This window comes from Musa acuminata, chromosome BXJ2-7, assembly GCF_036884655.1.
Source record: "Musa acuminata AAA Group cultivar baxijiao chromosome BXJ2-7, Cavendish_Baxijiao_AAA, whole genome shotgun sequence".
NCBI classification, from domain to species: Eukaryota; Viridiplantae; Streptophyta; class Magnoliopsida; order Zingiberales; family Musaceae; genus Musa; species Musa acuminata.
In genome coordinates this window covers 8,808,149-8,827,804 of record NC_088344.1, presented here as the reverse complement: position 1 = coordinate 8,827,804, position 19,656 = coordinate 8,808,149, and the positions used below count along the sequence as shown (strand labels likewise).

The following is a 19,656-nucleotide window of genomic DNA, read 5'->3' as shown; positions in this document are numbered from 1 at the left end:
TGTTGTTACTACTACTTTGATGCTCATTTGCTGCTATCATGATTACTGCCATGCTCATCCAAAGTTAACCTAGGAATGGGGCTTCACATCATATAAAATATTAGCCTTGTATAGCATATCAACATGTGATTGACATGGACCCTATGGTGTCTTTGTTTCCTTCCACATTCCAATGACTGGCTACATGAGTCACAGTAGCAGAAACTTGTGGATCTACAGCAGCAGCATGATAAGCAGTCAAAAGTTACTGGTCATTGGGCACAGCAGTAACCTAAGCAGTGTGCACAAAACTATTCACCCTAAAGTACATTGCATGCAGAATTTGGCCTGGAGAGAAGAGTAAAAGGACATTAATTTACTTAAGCTATGATTACACTTACAGCAATGTTTTGTTTCTCATTTGACTGAGAACAAAAGGAGAAAAGTGCAACAAGTAGGACCACCAAAAAGAGACTGTGGTGATGAGTACAAAGAAATTGTAAGCTTTTTGGGTTCTTTTGTTGGTAGGGTTATTTTTGGGGTTGGGGTATCCACTCTGTCCCATCTCCTGCATCTCACTACTGTGTGTGGTGAGCTCATTGGCCAAGCAAATTGGGGCAGGCTTGGAACCATATAAAAGTTGCAACTGGTGTATGTCACATGGCCTTTGATAAGGACATGAGAAGAGGAGTAATTAAAACAATGAATAGAAAAAAAAAAAAAGAATACTTTCTTAAATTCAAAACACCAGGTGGGGAGCACATCCAGATGAGCATGGCATGGCATGCCATGCAATGGGTGGGGAATGAGATGGGATGCGGTGTGTGATGGGTTTACAAGCCCATAGATCAGGGAAAAGGATGATAATGTAGTCTGAAGGGAGTGTGAGCTATAATATGCTCACATTTAGGCAATAAATATATGTCTTTGATCAGTTTGAATTAAGAGGTGATCGATCATCTTTCGGAAACTGAGTTGCATGAATCGAGACGGGCATGCAATACTTGTCGACCTTTATGGAGCCGCCTGCTTTAAAAGTCGCGCCCACGGTGGCGTTCCTTTCTCCTCGGGCTGCTGTCTTTTGTTGTTGTGCTGCAGTGCAGGGTGCAGTCCACGACTCCGCCGATCATCAAATAATCATATTATATATATATATATATATATATATATATATATATATATATATATATATATTGTTATTATCATGATGTTGTTGACCAATCGACATACTTAATCGTAAAGACATAAGTTGGTCGAGGGAGTCTACCAGGGGTTGGAGAGAGAAATAAATCTGATGTGATCTCGAAATTATTTATTATTTGTTTGTCATAGATAAATTTAGTATTATCTTCAGACGCGTCTTAATCTCTTCGAGATCCCTGTATAAGCGATCAACGTTAGAGGGATATTTTCAATCCGATTGAGTAAAATTAGTTGAGAGATGAAAAATAGTAAATATGCATAAGCGATCAATATTAGAGGGATATTTTCAACCCGATCAAGTAAAATTAGTTGAGAGATGAAAATTAGTAAATATGCATAAGCGAACAACGTTAGAGAGATATTTTTGACTCGATCTCTGTGATAATAAAATTAGTTGAGAGATGAAAAATAGTAAATATATTTTTCTCTTTTATGTTTTGGGGAGTACCTTTTATATTTAAATGGTTGCCGATTGATGAAGTAAGTTTGACGATGAGCACACTTCGTATTAGGAAAGATCAACTATATAAGTGTTGTTTGTAAGGTTAAAGTCTGTTTTGGATAAATATGAAAGGTCCCCAGGTATCTAAAAAGAAGGAAAAGAGAAATTAGGTCACCTTGCTTAGGATTAATACCCTCTATAGTTAAGCATGCAAGCCTTCCTAAAATTAGGGTAATAGATCGCTTGCGATAAATGACCCAAAAAGAGAGAGAAAAGCCTTCCTAAAATTAGGGTAATTAGGATTAATACAATTTCTAATTAGCTCATGGGGCCCTTCTAAAGATCAAGGTGGGTCGGAGTGGAATGATCAAGCTCTTAGTGACGACTTTAGATGAGAGATATGATTTTTCCGCCCATGTTATCATCGAGGTGATAATCCTCATTTGGATAAGTTAACAGTGTAATGCTTATGTCATTATATATATATATATATATATATATATATATAATTATATTTTTTTTTATAGCTTCTAGAAGAAGAATCACATAGCAAGTGGTGTGAGAGATAAGATAGAAGGCATGGATGGAGGTAAAAGAGTGTGATGGTGGTACATGTGGTTGGTGCATGTGCACGATTCTACGACATGATATCATGACAGAATGACCTGTGGGTGTCGACTTTGAGTGAGAGAGACGTAGTGAGAGTGCATTGGTTGCCGAATTGGCAAGAACATGATATATTTTTTGTTTGTTTTTTGGAAGGCTATGTACCTTACGTTAGTTGTAGATTTTTGACAATGTAATTGTCCAGCTTAGGTCCCATCGAAAGTTTGAGATGATTTGAATTGACTTATCAACCATTGATGCGCGTTTTATCATTTTAGATTAGTGGTCTAAATCCAAAAAATTAATGAGATAATTATTTTATTAGTGGTCTAAATTATGATAAATAATATTAGAATGGATTTAGTGTTTGATCCTCAGGGGATTTATATAGGAAAGGATATGCTATGCATCATACATCATCTGATTCCAAGCTAGTCAGATGATAAGCTCATTTATATTAGTTTGATTTAGTCTCAGATGTGTTTGGACATTTTAAGTTAATTTTTTTAGAGTTAAATTATGATAACTTACGTTTGTTCCATATGGTTTCTGAGTTTTGTAGTCTCATCAAGCACGCATTTAGTGATCTTAGTAATCCCAAGGCATTCAAAAATTTGATCCTATAAACTATTATAAGTCAACTGTATATTGAATCAGATAAAATAATATAAATAATATTCCAGTAAATTTTAATATTTTTAATTAATTTAATTTTTAGAAAATAAAATAAAAATAAGAGAAGGTAGGATAAAGTAAGCTCGCTCTGTAGAGTGAGTGACATATATGAGGAAGGATATCATCTAATCCAGGAGGAGGTTGGGGCAGTTGCGTTGCACCGAGAGGCTTTCTCATCTCTTGCCAACTTCTTCTATCTATCGTTGCTTCCTCCGATTCGTTCCCCATAGATCTGAAGATTAAAATCTACTACTTGTTTCTGTTTCACCGTTGACCAGCTCCGATTATGAATGAACTAAAGGCCCTCCAACGTTCGAGGAGGCCGCCCACACGAAGACCACTTCTTGCCTCACACATCAGACGCTTATTTCTGGCACTTGACATCACTTACTCATCTCCATTACGCTCCTCCGGCTATAAGTATCCACTCGCCACGCCCAGCGTTTCAGGACTCGAGACTACAATTCCAAGCACGACAACAGATAAGCTTCTCGCAGCAGCGAAAGGGAGGATCAAATGGCTTGCAGCAAGGCCCTCGCCGTCGTCCTCATCTGCCTGGTGGTCCGCTCAGCCACCGCCACCGGCGATGAATCATGCTACTGCGAATGCATCAAGCGGTGCAGGACCATCCCCGGCACCGCCCACTTCGACTGCAGCAAGGCCTGCGAGGCTGGGTGCATCTCGGGCGGCCATGAAGGCGTCGATGTATCCTGCAATCTTGGCAAGTTAGGCCCTGTCACCGCCACCGGCATGCCCGGGCAGCCGTGATCCGATGATCCATCATCGAATGCCTTATCCTTCAAGAAGACCACAAGTTACTCCTAAATCATGTTGCCCGTGGATTTTTCCCAGGTGGTCACTTGGGAAAGCACCGGAGCTTACCGTAGCAAATAATTCACGATTGCTGATCTCAAGCGATCAATGCACTTGTGATGAGATGATTAGAAAACAGATGCAGTAATGTGGCTTTATTTTCTCACATAAAACATGCATTTCCAGTGATTCTGAGTAAAAAGCATGTTGAAGCATTGAAGATACTCTGTTGTAGGATTAAAATAGACCAGCTTTACCGATCTAGACAGCATACCGCTGAACTGATGAAGTTGAGACAAAAAAGGTCATGGAGAAAACTGCGGCCAGTCTTGGAGCTAAACCAGATCACTTATGTGTTGGAACAACTCCTTGACATAGAACAAGCAAAAACTTTTTATTAGGCAACAATTTATGCTTTGATGCGTCCCACATCTCTTTTAAGTACCTTTCACCTGGAAAAATATAAAGCGTGTAGCTGCCTACAAAGGACCAGGAAATGTCCCATTTGCCCGTTGCTCATTCCATCTCTCGATCTGCAAAAACATGCACTTTTTAATTGCGTCTAACCATCTTGTTTCCGTTCTTGCTTGTTTATTACAAATACAAAGTAAAGCAGAAGCAAATGAGTGGTTAGAAATTGAAATTAAAACTAAACTAATTCTGTCAAATGATTTATTTTGTCTTGCCATCTTATTTTGTAAAAATTGAAACTTAGACCAACCATTCATTCTTCCTCTTTCTTTCTCATTCCCCTAATACGAATGACAAAATTTGACAAAATTCAAATGCAAGTTTTCTTTAGTAGTCTACTTCCTGGCAAATGTTGTTTAAGTTGAATGAGCGGCCAAAAGTTAACGATGCGTAAAAGGTAATTCTCCAGTAATATGATAAAAATACCCCCAACAAACATCCATAATAATTGTTTGTCATTTCAAGCAAGACAGTCCATGTTTCTCAGAAGTAGCACCAATAGCTTAAATCTTATTGAAGCTCCCATGCATTTATCCAACATCAGCTTTTAAACAGAAAAGTTATCAGTTATTATGTTAAAAAGTTGTAACTCTCTTGTCAGAGTTCAATTAAAGTGTAACCAAATCCTAGTTCAGTGTGTAACATCAAATCCTATCAGGATTCATCTGATTCATTAATTTGATGTGCCTAAATCGCTTCCCAAAAATATTTATTCTCAAATGAATGACAGTGTTCTCATCAAGCCCTTGTAGAACAATTCAAGTTTTAAATCGGAGTATTACGATCTCCCTTGTAAAAGTCTTTCATTTAAATTTTCATGTCCTCGTCAAAGTCCAACATAGATCAAGATCAAATCCTATTCTGATGCATGTTTGGCTCCATTAAAATAAGATGCTAATCAAAAGACAAAATTTCCAACATACAGAAACTAAAACCTTTATGTTTATCTTAAAGGACTCAGTTTTAACCCAAACTCAGAGATGATAGTAATACTAAAGAAAGAATGCTGACCCATTCGCTTGGGCAAAGAGAGCGGTAATATTTTGCAAATTTATCACACTCAGGAGCACCTTCTCCCTTTGCAGCTATGCACCTGTCAGATGCCACCATCTGTCTCTCGTTAATATGTAATAATATACGAACAGCTATTGTACCAGTGATCATATTCTCATCGTACCTGTGATATTCAATATAACGAGTAAAGCAATGCCTTGTTTGGTTTGTTGTTGGAAAACGAAAATCAGCAGGGGCTGTCTCAATCTATAGACCAACAGCAAATTTTATCAATCAGAATTCCTTTAGATGACAATATTTAAGAAATAAAATGAAACCTAAAATTTGTTCTAATTATCGAGGAATAAACAAACCTTTATAACTGGTTTCTCTTCAGCAGCCTCTTGTGATTCTGTCTCCGATTCCTCAGGAGTTTCATTAATTTCCTCTGCTACGGGAGCTTCATCACTCTTCTCCGCGACTTCTGAAGCAGGAGTTTGATTATCCATCTGTGCGCTAACTTCAACAGAACTGCCATCAGGTGGATTTTCATCTTTAGCTGTTTCATCAACAGTGGCCTGACTCAGATCTGGCTGTCCTTTGTCCTGGAGTGACCATTGCTGCATATTTTGGAACATACAATTGACAACAGAACTCTAAAACCAGTGCAAGAATTAAGCATTCTGTGTCCTCTTGTAAGAATAGGCAGTGAAATATTAAATATCATGGAACCCACTAGATTCTAGCAGAAATTTAAAATGTTTCAGGATCAAACTGAAAAACGTGTAATGCCCAACAACAATATGAATACTAAAGTACTAGGTAAAAGGATTTGTCTCTTGAAAAACTCAAAACATGGCTACATTTCTTATATTATATGATTTGTCTCGACAAGTCAGATTGCTTCATAATGATGAGATACTCCTTTCACCAGCACAAAGCCCACAGGAATGCAAGTGTAAAGCTAAAAGTCAAAAACAAAGGCAGATTTGGAACTTGCTAGTAGTTCGCCTGAAATCAATATTTCGAGTGCATTTTTAGGTAAATTAATACATAAGGTTTAAATGAACATGTTATCCTCCATATATGCAACACAATCTGGAAGAATGTATAGGTAAGCAAACAGTGACTAATAAAAGAACCAAAAATCACATATTTAAAGTGAAATTCATGACTTTCAATAACTTAATGGTACTGGATGTCTTTACAGTCTGTTAGACAGACATTATATGCTTCAGAAGTCAAGCTCATCCATTCAAGTGATATAGAAGAAAAATGTGAATCCTACCTATCATACTAGAACGAACTTGACAATATGCCCATTGAATTTCATAAGCCATAGTTAACATGTAGGACTTGAGGGATCATGTTATATCTACAGATGCAATATGGCAGGAAGCAGGTGGGCTAGCAAGCCAGACATTCAATAGCAAGTACAAAAAGGTTATGTACGTGCAGAGGAACTTGGTCACTGAATAAAATAAAATTGGATTCAACAAAGGTCTACCATTTTGAAAAAAATCTGGGCGCTGAATAAGTCATCAATTTTTGATTCAACTGAAGGGCTGAGTAGCACAAACTATAGAAAATATTTAGCTTTACTCATTTTATGTTTGTAAGAGGACATGAAGTTTCATTCGTCACTAGGAATTTCTAAAAGAGATGACTGACCAAGTTCATGAATGTGCAAGAGATCTGGAATGAAGAAAAAAACAAGCATTGGAGAAGAAGAAATGCAAAATGGAATAGTTATAGCAATATTCAACTCAATGACAATCAGAGCAACCTTCAGATCGACCACATTGTAGCTTATTCTAAATTCATGCACTAAATACCAACATGTCAACCTCGAGTTGATCTATATTTTAAGAAAAATTTCAAATCTCAAATAGTAGTCGTAAAACTTTAGTAGAATGACTTGAGCTCAATACTTTTCAAACCCATCTTTAACTAATATGCAAGTCCCAAATTAAAAACATGAACATAATTCTATTTTTAGTCAAGTTATTAGCATCTTTATGTCCCGACAAATATAATAGAAAACAATACAAAGGGCAAAGAAATTATCCTACACAAACAAAAAAACACATTGACTTAGCAAAATGCCTTCTAATAAAAGTTTGAGCTTGCTAAAATGTTCGGTAAATTTGTAATTTCGGCTCATTCCCACAGGCTCCCCATCTTTTCTTAAACGAAGAAATTAACTGTCAGCAGCTTTCGTTTCTACGGAAAAAGGTTTAAAGAACTCTAGCATGCTACCGTATGCAATCCTATTACCCTATTAACTGTCAGCAGCAGGTTAGATTTTTTTTTAGCATCAGGTTTCTAACCAATACACACTTTAATTGGGTTTAAATGAGTCCAAATAGGAAGATAGTCAGATTTAAGGTGCCCTCTACCCATTGTCATTCCCAATATGATGTAGTGGTAGGGTGTTATTTTCCTTTTCTTTTGGTATCCGATCTACCCATCCGTAGATACCCGTGTAGCTGGTTATTAGGGTTTGGGTTCGGTTGAAATTGGGAAACACCGACCCGCTGCCATCCCTGCCATTTAGGTTAATTACCAGGAGCGATGACAAAGCCTCTCCCGTAAATTCTACATCAAAAACTCTACTTAAATTTGGCGTCGTTCTTCGCAAGCGCATTAATGTCAAGTAATAAGTAAATTCGCAATTCAGTCCAAAACCGAAACCTTTACTTCGGAGTTCCCTCGAACAGATCATAATCAGATTCTTCATTATGGTCTCCAATAGCGACAGACGCCTACAACTAAACCAACAACGGATCTACAGCAAAGGAAGCGCCTGCCATCAGATGAAAAGATTGCAGTTGACAGACTATAATTCCTCGAATCCGGAGACCAAAAAAGCAAGAACCAAAATAGATCGGGAAAGATGCGTCTCAGATCATCAAAAGGTAACCGAAGCGAAAAGAAGGATTCGCACCTCGGATGGGGTGGGGGTTTTCTCCGGGACGGCGTCCGCCATAACCGGTGACTCGATCACTCGAAGACGGCGGCGTTCAGCCCACAACACTCGGGTCGCGCGAGAGACAGAGCGAGAGAGAGAGATAAGGGACAGTACACCTACCGGTTTAATTGGAGGGTTGGAGAAGCATCTCCACGATTCCAGCGGAGCAACCAAATTTGACGGCCTCTGGTGGGGCCCAGACCACCTGCTTCCACCCCACACCATTAACCACCCGGGTGAGTAAGCTTTGTCTGGCGGGGGACACGTGCCTCGTGTCCGCACCCCACCCTAAATGTACATATAATGCACGTGAAGGTTCTCCCGCACACATCACCCTCGAAATCTCTCAGGGACGATGTGGCATCCGAGGTGAAACGGTGGACCCCGCTGCCACCATCATTTCAATTGGATACGTCGCTGGCGATCTGAAGCGGCTCAAGAATGAAATCACAGTAACGTACTCCTTTTGTGGTTTCCAAGTACATATCAAATGAACACGAATAAATGGATCACCCTTCCATTATTCTTAAACATCACAAGTAATGTTCAAGTAAAGTTATTGCCTTTTTTTATTACAAACCAGAAGAAACGAACACACTTTGAAAGGCCTCTCTCTATGTGAGACTCTTCCCTTTGAAATCTTCTTTACCTATCCATCCATATGATGCACCTGAGACTCTTCCCTGCCATCAGCAGCTCAAAAGCTTTGTTTATGTCATGAAAGCCAACCTCATGTGTTATGAACTCATCCAGGTGAAGCTCCTGTGACCACAAAGGAGCAGCTTGGCATCAGATGGTCAAACAAACATGGAGGCATAAACTCGAAGCTGGTGATTTGAAGCAAACCTTATTAAGGTATCGATTCATCAGTATTGGAATGTCGGTTTTCGGCTTGATTCCCCCAAGCAATGAGCCAATGATGGATTTTCCTTGCAAGATCTCCAAGGTGCTTATGCTCATTGGTGAGAGATGCATTTCCAACCCAAGAATGATCGTCTTGCCCCAACCCTGCACGCCACAGTACAGAAGAGCCAAGTCTATTCAACTGTTGGTGTTCAAAGAGAAGGGGGAGAAGAGCCAACCGGTCGACAGCTTTGGAATGCATCTTGCATCAGTGATGCTAAGCCGATGCACTCAAAGCAATAATCTGCACCTCCACCGGTCATTTCCTTGATCACCTGTCGGAGCATGGATTAGAAGAGAATTATAAGATGTAGGTAGTCTTGATACATGTTGTTCTAAAGCAAATAATCCCTGAATTGCTTAGATGAAGAAAAAGAGCAGCGTTACAACCTCACTGACAGATCGCTCTCCGATGTCCTTTGGGTTTACGAAATCAGTGATCCCAAACTTCTTCCCTAGAAGACACAGGAAACCATGCACTCATATATCTTTTTCTTTTGATGCGGTACACTAGAAAATGCCAATGAAGCCATAACTATATGAACAATAGACAGCTTGGGTATGATTCACAGTACACCTTTTCTTTGAGCAGAAGGTGAAATTTCTCATCAAAACAAATAAATCAGTCCTATAATTAGCAGCTGCATGGACTCAGGAACAGCTAACAATACACTATTCGCATGTGTGCATGCTTGCTCTGCAATTTGACAAGAGGCTTTGAATCTAAAGCATGTAGATGTTCTACAATGAATTCTACTGTCCATATCATATGGAGGTAAAGAGGCCATTGCCCCTAATCTGATGAGATGACTGGAATCAACACTTGGAGAGGAGAGGCTTTTAAAGAAGAAAGCACACACAGATAGATTCATTAGGAGCTCTGAGTAGGCCTTACCGATCTCAAACTTGTCAGGGTTCAGATCAACACCTATAATCCTGCCTGCACCTTGCAGCCTCGCCCCTTCTGCAACCTGTAAGTCAAGATAAGTGCAGTGCTCATCATCTGTAGAGATTGAAACTGAGTGATAGACAGACACTTCATCAGCGGAGGAGAGGCCTCAGTAAGTAGTAATTCATCCTTTTGCCCGCCCATGTAATCAATTCCCATAAACAATTTGGTATGCATAAAATCTAAATAAAGCTAAACTTACGATTAAATGTTCTTAGTGGATCCACAGATAACCCCTAACGCATGAGAATTCACGTTCATTGACATTCTCAATCAATACCTTGAGGTCAAGTTTATATAATTACTGAATACAGAAGTGACAATAATTATTTGAGTGAATGATAAATAAATGAAATGTTAATTACCGCCAATCCGACAGATCCAAGTCCAAAGACAGCCACCGTAGATTTAGGCTCCACAGCAGCCGCCTTCCAAGCAGCCCCCACTCCTGCGTCATAGTTCACATGAACTCCATCAGCTAGCAATAAATAATCTCAGCATGCATTACTGTAGAGAGAATCCAAGTAAGGTCTTCTGGATCCAGAACTGAAGAACAGATTTTTGCTAGCAGACAACCCAACTTATCATTTTTCTTGCTTTGTACTTTGATTCGGGAATCGAATGGTAGTATTGGTGCTGGCAGATGCTGGTCCAGATTTTTCCTTGGTCTTCTTTCAGGAGATCAGATAGGTGCACCTAAAGTCAATAGTAGTAGGTGTAGATGTTGGGCTCGAACGTTTGGTTCATCTAATTCAAATCCAACAAGTCTTAATCGAGTCGATTACGAGTTAGTTACGAGCTATTTAGTTCAATTGAATCAGATAAGATAATATCAATATTCAACGGTGGTCTTATCGTAGGAATGGATTCAACACTCAACTAATTTTATTATTTATAAATTATAATGTTATTAATTAACTTCGATAATAATTTTATTTAAAAAAAATAAAATAAAATAAACTAATTACGAGAATACAAACAAACTAATGGGTTCACCTCACCTAAAGATCCACCACTCAGTCCAAATGAAAAATAAAAGATAGAAAAAATATATAGTGAGAAATGGTGAATGGGGGATGAGAGAGGAATAGAAGCGGATTAGAGGATAAGGAACGATAGGGGACACAAATAAATGCCGCTTCATCCCGTTCACATCCCTAAAACAATGTACATAAAATGTCCACTTTCTTGTTTCGTAGCTTTGGTTTTGTACGTCAGACTGCGAGTGGCTGGCTCGTCTTTATCAACTGGCCCAACCCATGGCAACTATGTCTCCCTAGACATCTCAGCTGGTAACGTTTACATTGAAGGTACCTCCTCATCCTGACGTTTACCTAATGCATAGAAATATCGGATGGAACATCTGTCATCTGTCAGATTCGGGACATGTGACAGTAAAATCCAACACGGTGTAGCTCTCAAGCTCCGGCCGCAGCTACAGAGCTTTTGGTTTGCACAGAAATCGATTCACATCAGCATTGATTAGAGGTATCATGATGTCGGAATGTCAAACCGTAGACGAAGGAAACTTGCGTTCAGGGAGGTCAACCATGGCATGGTAAATGGGTTTTGCAGGATTGTATGACCTAATCATGGTTATTAATTTGCTCACCGGTGGAGACGCCGCAGCTGAGGAGGCAGGCCTTCTCGGGCGGCATGGCGGCAGCCACCTTGACGACGCGGGTGACGTCGACGACGGTGTACTCGCTGAAGCTGGAGACGTTGAGGAAGTGCTGCACCGGCGCCCCGGAGGCGTCGGTGAACCGGGAGGTGCCGTCCCGCGACATCACCACGTCCAACAGTCCGAGCGGCACCCCCGTGCACACGTTGCTCCGCACCGACCGGCAGTCGACGCAATCGCCGCAGTGCGCCAGGCAGAACGGCAGCACCATGTCACCCACGCTGACCTCCTCCACATGCTCCCCCACGCTCTCCACCACCCTGAACGTGGCATCGATAGACAAATCAATCCATCGCGTCCTGCGGCCGCCGTCCGATGAACTGATATCAAATGCAACGAACCGCTTACCCGACGGCTTCGTGGCCGAAAATTTTGGGGAAGCCAGCGGGATCCTGCGGCGACGAGAGAAGACGAAGGTGAGGGGGAAAGTCGATGCAGGAACGCAAGGGATGGGGCTTACCTTGATGCTCCAGATGGTGACGTCGCTGTGGCAAAGGGAGGTGCAGATGATCTTGATGCGGACTTCGTAGGCTTTGGGCGGCGCCACCACCACCTCCTCGATCTGGAGCGGCTCCCCGCCGGCTCTGCACACCGCAGCTGCCACCGGGGTGTTTGGAAGTGAGCGTTCGCGGAAAAGAAAGGTAGAGGTGAGAGCCAATTGATTTACCTCTGCATCTGATGGGCTTCGGGGCACTGCTCTCGTCCATCTCTCTCTCTCTCTCTCTCTCTGAACACCAGCAGAAGACCTGAGCGGTACTACCACGGAACGATCCGATGGAGTCTAATCCGACTGTATCTTATAGCCACACGACCCTCTCCCGCTTAATCCCAGTTTTGATATATAACCATGATGTGTTTGTCACGTGACCGTTTTTTTCGACACGTGAACAATATATAAACTAAATAATTATATTCAAATTAATTCAAATGTATATTAACTAATAAAATTCGAATAAAACAAAATCAAATATAATGGTTTATACCATAAACGATAAGGCCTTCTCGCAACATAACTCCAAAGGCCCCATTTAGGCCTTACGATTTGGGTTACGTTGGCTCTATAGCTTATAGCTTATGTCAACTCTGTTTTGACTAACGAGTTAGACCGATCCGAGTCTCTGTTAGGTCATTATAAACCTTGAACACGTGTTGAACCAGACTTGTGCTCGAGTCCAGGTTAAACCGGGTTGGGTTGGCCTGATTCGACTCGGGTCTGACTTGATTAAAACATGAATTCAATTAAACATATTTTTTAACAAAATTTTAAAAATTTTAAAATAATACTTCTAATCACTCAGTAAAGTTCCAAACTTACATGTTAAATAATCAAAATATAAATATAATTAATATGGTTATAAATAAATTTTTTTATGAATTAAAAATGTTAATAAATCAGTAATCCCGAATTAAAAATTCTATAATTCGTGAAAGATTTATAATTATTAAATCATGCATTTCATGTATTTTCATCTAAAATATCGATTAATAATTTTAAATCAAAATTTTCTTCTTCTAAATATAAGAATATGAATCGAGAATGATAAATAAAAGATTCAACGAGAATGATAAGTTACGTATCCCAAAAATCACCTTGCACCTTTTTTTCTCAGTCTCGATTCTTGTACTTCTATTAATATAGTAGAGAGAGAATTCTATTAGGGTTATGAGTCATCAGTAATCTAAATATTTATTTATTTCCTGTTTTGATTAGGTTCAAACCCTCTTTTAGGCTATCCAATCATTAAAAACCATTCAAAAAGGAAATGTATTTATATTATAACTGATATCTAATATATCTTTTGAATCAAATTAATTTTAGATTTATCTTGAATTTAATTTATTTTAGGATTATATTCCTCCCCCTAAAAAAATTGGTTTCTAAATTCGATTTTATCGTATTAAAAAAAAGGGTAATGTTCTTTAATGTCATCTTCTCGTTCATGTGATATCCCCTATTCCTCGGGATTTATTTTTTCATTTTCAATATATGGATTGACTATATATATATATATATATATATATATAATATTGAAAATTGTTATATATATTATTTCCCAAAAGAAACCCTAAAATCTTTTAGACAGATGAATTGCTTCCACTACATCTGCAACCGCCGAGATCTCTCCTCTAGCGGGCATCTCTATTTCCTCCTCTCTTACTCAAATGGTAGGAGCAAATCATCGACTTCCGCCTCATCGTCGCCATCCCCCGATGCGGCATGGCCACCGCAACCGTCGCTCGGTTCTTCCGCCAAATCTTGATCTCTACAAGTAAGATAAGAGAGGACGTTTTTGGGATCCTCTTATATGTTCCTCTTTTTCTCCTTTTGCTTATCAAGCAAGCAACTAAGCGATGAATAGTGGATCGCTTGCACGCGATTGATCTGCCGTCTTCCTCTACTGCCTAAATCTTATTTCTAATCGGTCAGGGGTTTTCGTTCACTAAATAAATGGACCTTCTTTGTGTGTTTTGTTTAGTTCTTCGAAACAATGGTTGCTAAGTGAGAGTGAGACCAGGCTTCCTCCTCCCACAAAGCATCTACTGCTTCAGAAGTGGTGCCGCTGAATGCTGGCGGTAAATATTGGTGCTTGGAAGGTAGATGTAGTGCTTCGGGGAGAGAGAGAGAGAGGGGTTGGGCTGCATGACAACTGATGACGATAGTTCACAAAAAAAATTGACTTAAAAGGAAAAGAGTAGCAGTTTTTGTCTCTGGTGGCGGTTTAAATTTTAGTGCTATTCATGAAGCAACCAAGGGAGGATTAGTTCATGGAGATATTACAGTTTTGGTCACAGATAAACCTGTGTTCCTGGAATGCTTTTAAAGGTTAGCAGAGGTTGCTGCATGCAATGCTATTCACAGCAAGGTAGCAGTTCAATATTTGGTTTTAAGAAAAAAAGACTCAACTATGGGATTCACCCAAATGTTAACATCCACAGGACTGACCATTTATTGCTTAGTTTTGATTTTTGTGTTATCATGATCGTCTCATATAAAGATTTAACTCGAGATGATGGATTAATTCAACAAAGGCTTGGACTCAAGGTAAGTGGTTCGTTGACCTAAGTAGGTGTTTTTAAAATTATAACTATAATTGTTATTTTCGAATAGTAAATTTTTTTTTGGGTGAGCATGTATTTCTATTGTTTGGATATGATAGCATATTATATGCTTTGCTCAAATATGATTTATGTTTTTAATGCTTGTATCATGATATGCTTCCATGATGTACTAGTTATTAACTTGTTGTTGTTCGTTTTAATCATGAATTATTAATTTAGTCATGAATTAATGCGTGTATTTATACTAAGTGACAAAGAAGATGAGTGGTAAATTCTATATATAAGTATTTTTTATAATTTTTTCAAGCTATCTCTCATTAATTCAACTAGAAAGGCTTATACCTCATTGCATATTCCAAGCGTGATAAACCTTTGGACCGATAAAAGGATGATGTTCAAGTCCACTGAGGCGAAGGCAATGAGGTAGCATGAGTGGTAGTAGCTTTGTAGGGGGAATTACAGAGAAGATATGTTTTCTTATGATTCTCAAGGGTAACTTACTATCATCATATGAGAAAGGTATCATTGGATGATAAACCTGACATGTGAGATGACATTTAAGTCCACCAAGGATGGTGTCCACGGGATTTGATTCCTTTGTGTTTAGTATGACTATCTAGTTATTTTATTTTCTGAAAAAAATATTAAAAGTATATTGTTATATAGTGTATATGTACACTGAAAATAGAAGGAAATGCATCGGGCATGAATACAAGTACAACATGAATGTAATGAATTAGAGGAGTTCTCGATTCTTGAACTTATTGATTTGATCATGTAAACTGCATGTGTTTTTTTTTTTTTTTTGCTTTTCTGTCCTATGAGGGGGGCTTGTTGGGTATTTTATTTATATCTCCACATGTCATCCAGGATTGGAGGTGCATTTTGGGGTTCAATATGTGTCAAAAAGGATCTTACGAACTGATGAAAGTATTGATATTAGGGGAAAAAATAGAGTGACTCGCAAATATGAAATAGATATTTTCATAATGCATTAATCTTTCATAAAGGAAAGTTTTTCTTTGGATTTAATGTCCATTTTGAATGATGACACACAGGTCCTATTTTAGACTCTATTCTTAGTGATTAAAAGTTTCTTCTTATTTGTAAAGAAAAAATTCTGGTTTCAAGGTCATGGCAAATGAACACAAATGGTGGATCACTCTTCCATTATTCTTAAACATGCATACGCAGCCACATCACAAGGAATGTTCAAGTTATTGCCTTTTTTATTACAAACCACAAAAGAGCACGCTTTGAAATGCCTATGTTTTTTACAATCTTCTTTACCTATCCATCCATATGATGCACCTGAGACTCTTCCCTGCCATCAGTAGCTCAAAAGCTTTGTTAATGTCATGAAAGCCAACCTCATGTGTTATGAACTCATCCAGGTGAAGCTCCTGTGACCGCAAAGGAGCAGCTTGGTATCAGATGATCAAACAAACATGGAGGCATAAACTTGAACCAGGTGATTTAAAGCAAACCTTATTAAGGTATCGGTTCATCAGTATTGGAATGTCGGTTTTCGCCTTGATTCCCCCAAATAATGAGCCCATGATGGTTTTTCCCTGCAAGATTTCGTAGGGGTTTATGCTGACTGGTGAGAAGTGCATTTCCACCCCAAGAATGATTGTCTTTCCCCATCCCTGCATGCCACGGTATAAAATGCAAAATCTTTAATCTAATGGAAGTTCAATTCTTCATCTAATCATAGCTATTTCTTTGTCTAGTCTGTGTTCTAATTCTAAGTAGGCATCGGCTGAATGCATCAATAAGAAAGCCTCAAGTCTACTGATTTTGCTTTTAGAATTCAACCGATGGTGCTAAAGGAGAAGAGGGAGAAGTGCGAACCGGCCGACAGCTTTGGAATGCATCTGACATCAATGATGCTAAGCCGATACACTCAAAGCAATAATCTGCACCTCCACCGGTCATTTCCTTAATCACCTGTTGAAGCATGAATTAAAAGAGAATTATAAGATGTAGATACTCTTGAGATGGAGTGTTCCAAGGCAAGTTAGCCCTGAAATGTTTAGATCAAGAAAAAGAGTAGTGTTACAACCTCACTGATAGATCGCTCTCCGATGTCCATTGGGTTTACGAAATCGGTGACCCCAAACGTCTTCCCTAAACCATACACGAAACCATGCATTCATAGTTATTTCTTTTGATAAACTACTCTAGAAAATACCAATAAAGCCATATCTATACCAGTAATAGACAGCTTGTGTATGATTCACAGTACACTTATTTGAGCAGAATGTGATATTCATAATCAAAACAAATAATCTTTTATATGATTAGCAGTTGCATGGACTCAGGAACAGCTAACAGTGTACTCTATTTTCATGTGTGCATGCTTGCTATGCTATTTGACATGATGCTTTGAATCTAAAGCGTGTAGGTATTCTACATTGAATTCTACTGACCATATTTAGATTGCAAGACAGATGCATATGGAGGTGAAGAGGCCATTGCCCCTAATCTGAGATGACTGGAATCAACATTTGGAGATGCTTTTAAAGAAGAAAGCACGCAGAGATAGATTCATTAGGAGCTCTGAGGAGGCCGTACCGATCTCAAACTTGTCAGGGTTCAGATCAACACCTATAATCCTGCCTGCGCCTTGCAGCCTCGCCCCTTCTGCAACCTGTAAGTCATGATAAGTGCAGTGCAGTGCAGTGGTCATCATCTATAGAGATCGAAACAGAGTGACAGACAGACAGTTCATCAGCGGTAGAGAGGCCTCAGTAAGTAACTCATCCTCAATTCCCATAAACAAATTTGGTAGGCATAAAATCTTAATAAAGCTAAACTTACAATTAAACGTTCTTAGTGGATTCGATTAAATGTTCATGAAAATTCATGTTCATTGACGTAGTCAATTTGAGTGAATGATAGATGTGACAATTATCGAGTACCTACCTTGATGTCAAGTTCATATAATTATCGAAAACAGACGTGACAATGATTACTTGAGTGAATGATAAATAAATGAAACGTTAAAGAATAAATTGTATTTAAAATTAATTACCGCCAATCCGACAGATCCAAGTCCGAAGACTGCCACCGTAGATTTAGGCTCCACAGCAGCCACCTTCCATGCAGCCCCCACTCCTGTATCATAAGAACTCCTGTATCAGTTAGCTCACAAAATACCAAATGAAATAACCTCAGCATGCGTTACTCGAGATAGAGAATTCGATCCACTAAAGAAATAAGATCGAAATCTGAATGACAGGGTTTGCTAGCGGACGGCCAGCCAATCTTATATTTTTGTTTGCTTGTACTTTCTTTGATTGGGGAAATCAAACGGTAGTAGTATTGGTGACGTAGATGTGGATCCAGTTTTTTGGTGGTCTGTTTTCAATATATCAGATGGGTGTTCATAAACAAAGTCAAATGGTGTCGTATGGATCAAGGCATGAAGAAAGGCAACCATTTTAAATCTACCGAGTGCAAATGTGACGATCACTTGGTTGTCTGCAGCTTTGTATTGTATGTCAGAATTAGGTCGGCTGGCTTGCCTTTATCTACTGGCCCAAACCACTTTATGGCTCCTTGAAACATCTTTTCGACTTCGGAGGTGCCTCTCATGACACTAGCATTTACCCAATTGCGTAGAAATATCCAGTGGAACATCTGTCATCTCTGACTCGAGACATGTGAAGTAACATCCAACATAGTGTTTTGCTCGCAAGCTACAGAGCTTTTGGTTTGCACGTCAATCGATTGACATCGACATTGATTAGCGGTATAATGATTTTGGAGCGTTAATCGTAGACGAAGGAAACTTGCATTCAGGGAAGTCAACCGTGGCTTTCGCAGGCTTGTATCACCCAATCATGGTAATTAATTTGCTTACCGGTGGAGACGCCGCAGCTGAGGAGGCAGGCCTTCTCGGGCGGCATGGCGGCAGCCACCTTGACGACGTGGGTGACGTCCACGACGGTGTACTCGCTGAAGCTGGAGACGTTGAGGAAGTGCTGCACCGGCGCCCCGGAGGCGTCGGTGAACCGGGAGGTGCCGTCCCGCGGCATCACCCCCTCCTGGAGTCCGAGCGGCACCGCCGAGCACACGTTGCTCCGCACCGACCGGCAGTCGACGCAATCGCCGCAGTGCGCCAGGAAGCACGACAGCACCATGTCGCCCACGCTGACCTCCTCCACGTGCTCCCCCACGCTCTCCACCACCCTGAACCGGGCATCGACAGACAAATCAATCCAGCACGTCCTGCGTCCGCCGCCCGATGAGTCGATATCAAATGGAACCAAGCGCTTACCCGACGGCTTCATGGCCGAAAATTCTGGGGAAGCCGGCGGGATCCTGCGGCGACGAGAGCAGACGAAGGTGAGGAGAAGGACGATGCAGGCACGCAAGGGATGGGGCTTACCTTGATGCTCCAGATGGTGACGTCGCTGTGGCAGAGGGAGGTGCAGATGATCTTGATGCGGACTTCGTAGGCTCTGGGCGGCGCCACCACCACATCCTCGATCTGGAGCGGCTCCCCGCCGGCTCTGCACACCGCAGCTGCCACCGGGGTGTTTGGAAGTGAGCGTTCGAGGAAAAGACAGGTAGAGGTCAGAGCCAATCGATTTACCTCTGCATCTGATGGGCTTCGCGGCACTGCTCTGGTCCATCTCTCTCTCTCTCTCTCTCTCTCTCTCTCTCTCTCTTTCTCTCTGTCTCTCTCTGAACAGAAGCAGAAGACTAGAGCGGTATGAATGGTCCCTATGATTCCCCGTCGTTTGGGACATCTCTCTATTATAGAGCTTCTTCTTATTCTAAATGCATCCTTTGTCTGTCTATTAATGCCAATTTTGATAGGTTGAATTGCTGTTTTTGTTGCATTTCTTTCGCTATCAATACCCATGCTTTAAAAATTCTAAAATAATAATTCTAATCAC

At 40.1% G+C, this 19,656-nt stretch overlaps 3 protein-coding genes across 5 annotated transcripts; all 3 read right to left on the bottom strand.

The window, feature by feature from the left end:
• Window positions 1-3,858: 3,858 nt before the first annotated feature.
• On the bottom strand, window positions 3,859-8,290 carry LOC135617057 (cytochrome c oxidase subunit 6b-1-like). 3 transcript variants are annotated; one of them, XM_065116955.1, is made up of 6 exons: window positions 8,130-8,290; window positions 5,557-5,802; window positions 5,367-5,449; window positions 5,201-5,282; window positions 4,164-4,251; window positions 3,859-4,086 (listed from the first exon to the last, which is right to left on the bottom strand). In XM_065116955.1, the coding sequence occupies exons 1-5, from the start codon at window positions 8,169-8,171 to the stop codon at window positions 4,198-4,200; spliced, it is 507 nt and encodes a 168-aa protein (XP_064973027.1). In that variant the 5' UTR covers window positions 8,172-8,290; the 3' UTR covers window positions 3,859-4,086; window positions 4,164-4,197. The 3 variants fall into 3 exon arrangements, with proteins under 3 accessions (XP_064973027.1, XP_064973028.1, XP_064973026.1); XM_065116956.1 differs by having other exon boundaries at window positions 4,171-4,251; XM_065116954.1 differs by having other exon boundaries at window positions 3,859-4,251.
• A 354-nt stretch (window positions 8,291-8,644) lies between these two features.
• Window positions 8,645-12,489, bottom strand: LOC135617056 (alcohol dehydrogenase-like 7). The gene is made up of 10 exons (XM_065116953.1): window positions 12,354-12,489; window positions 12,147-12,283; window positions 12,035-12,078; window positions 11,618-11,946; window positions 10,371-10,453; window positions 9,952-10,027; window positions 9,447-9,511; window positions 9,236-9,331; window positions 9,000-9,161; window positions 8,645-8,915 (listed from the first exon to the last, which is right to left on the bottom strand). Exons 1-10 carry the CDS (start codon window positions 12,391-12,393, stop codon window positions 8,799-8,801), a joined length of 1,149 nt encoding a protein of 382 aa, XP_064973025.1. The 5' UTR covers window positions 12,394-12,489; the 3' UTR covers window positions 8,645-8,798.
• Window positions 12,490-15,888: 3,399 nt separating this feature from the next.
• LOC135617055 (alcohol dehydrogenase-like 7) lies at window positions 15,889-19,515 on the bottom strand. The gene is made up of 10 exons (XM_065116951.1): window positions 19,350-19,515; window positions 19,143-19,279; window positions 19,032-19,075; window positions 18,615-18,943; window positions 17,784-17,866; window positions 17,324-17,399; window positions 16,812-16,876; window positions 16,601-16,696; window positions 16,234-16,395; window positions 15,889-16,149 (listed from the first exon to the last, which is right to left on the bottom strand). The coding sequence occupies exons 1-10, from the start codon at window positions 19,504-19,506 to the stop codon at window positions 16,033-16,035; spliced, it is 1,266 nt and encodes a 421-aa protein (XP_064973023.1). The 5' UTR covers window positions 19,507-19,515; the 3' UTR covers window positions 15,889-16,032.
• Between the last annotated feature and the right edge of the window lie 141 nt (window positions 19,516-19,656).

Coding starts and splice junctions, on each gene's coding strand:
- LOC135617057 (XM_065116954.1), bottom strand. CDS start 8,171: ATGGCGGACGCCGTCCCGGAGAAAACCCCCACCCCATCCGAG. Junction 5,803..8,129: donor AAACCCCCACCCCATCCGAG/GTGCGAATCCTT, acceptor CAAAATATGCAG/CAATGGTCACTCCAGGACAA. Junction 4,252..5,200: donor CTCTTTGCCCAAGCGAATGG/GTCAGCATTCTT, acceptor ATGTTTTTGCAG/ATCGAGAGATGGAATGAGCA.
- LOC135617056 (XM_065116953.1), bottom strand. CDS start 12,393: ATGGACGAGAGCAGTGCCCCGAAGCCCATCAGATGCAGAG. Junction 12,284..12,353: donor GAAGCCCATCAGATGCAGAG/GTAAATCAATTG, acceptor CCCCGGTGGCAG/CTGCGGTGTGCAGAGCCGGC. Junction 9,332..9,446: donor GAGAGCGATCTGTCAGTGAG/GTTGTAACGCTG, acceptor ATGCTCCGACAG/GTGATCAAGGAAATGACCGG.
- LOC135617055 (XM_065116951.1), bottom strand. CDS start 19,506: ATGTCCCAAACGACGGGGAATCATAGGGACCATTCATACCGCTCTAGT. Junction 16,396..16,600: donor CATTCCAAAGCTGTCGGCCG/GTTCGCACTTCT, acceptor CGTGGCATGCAG/GGATGGGGAAAGACAATCAT. Junction 16,150..16,233: donor TGAACCGATACCTTAATAAG/GTTTGCTTTAAA, acceptor TTGCGGTCACAG/GAGCTTCACCTGGATGAGTT.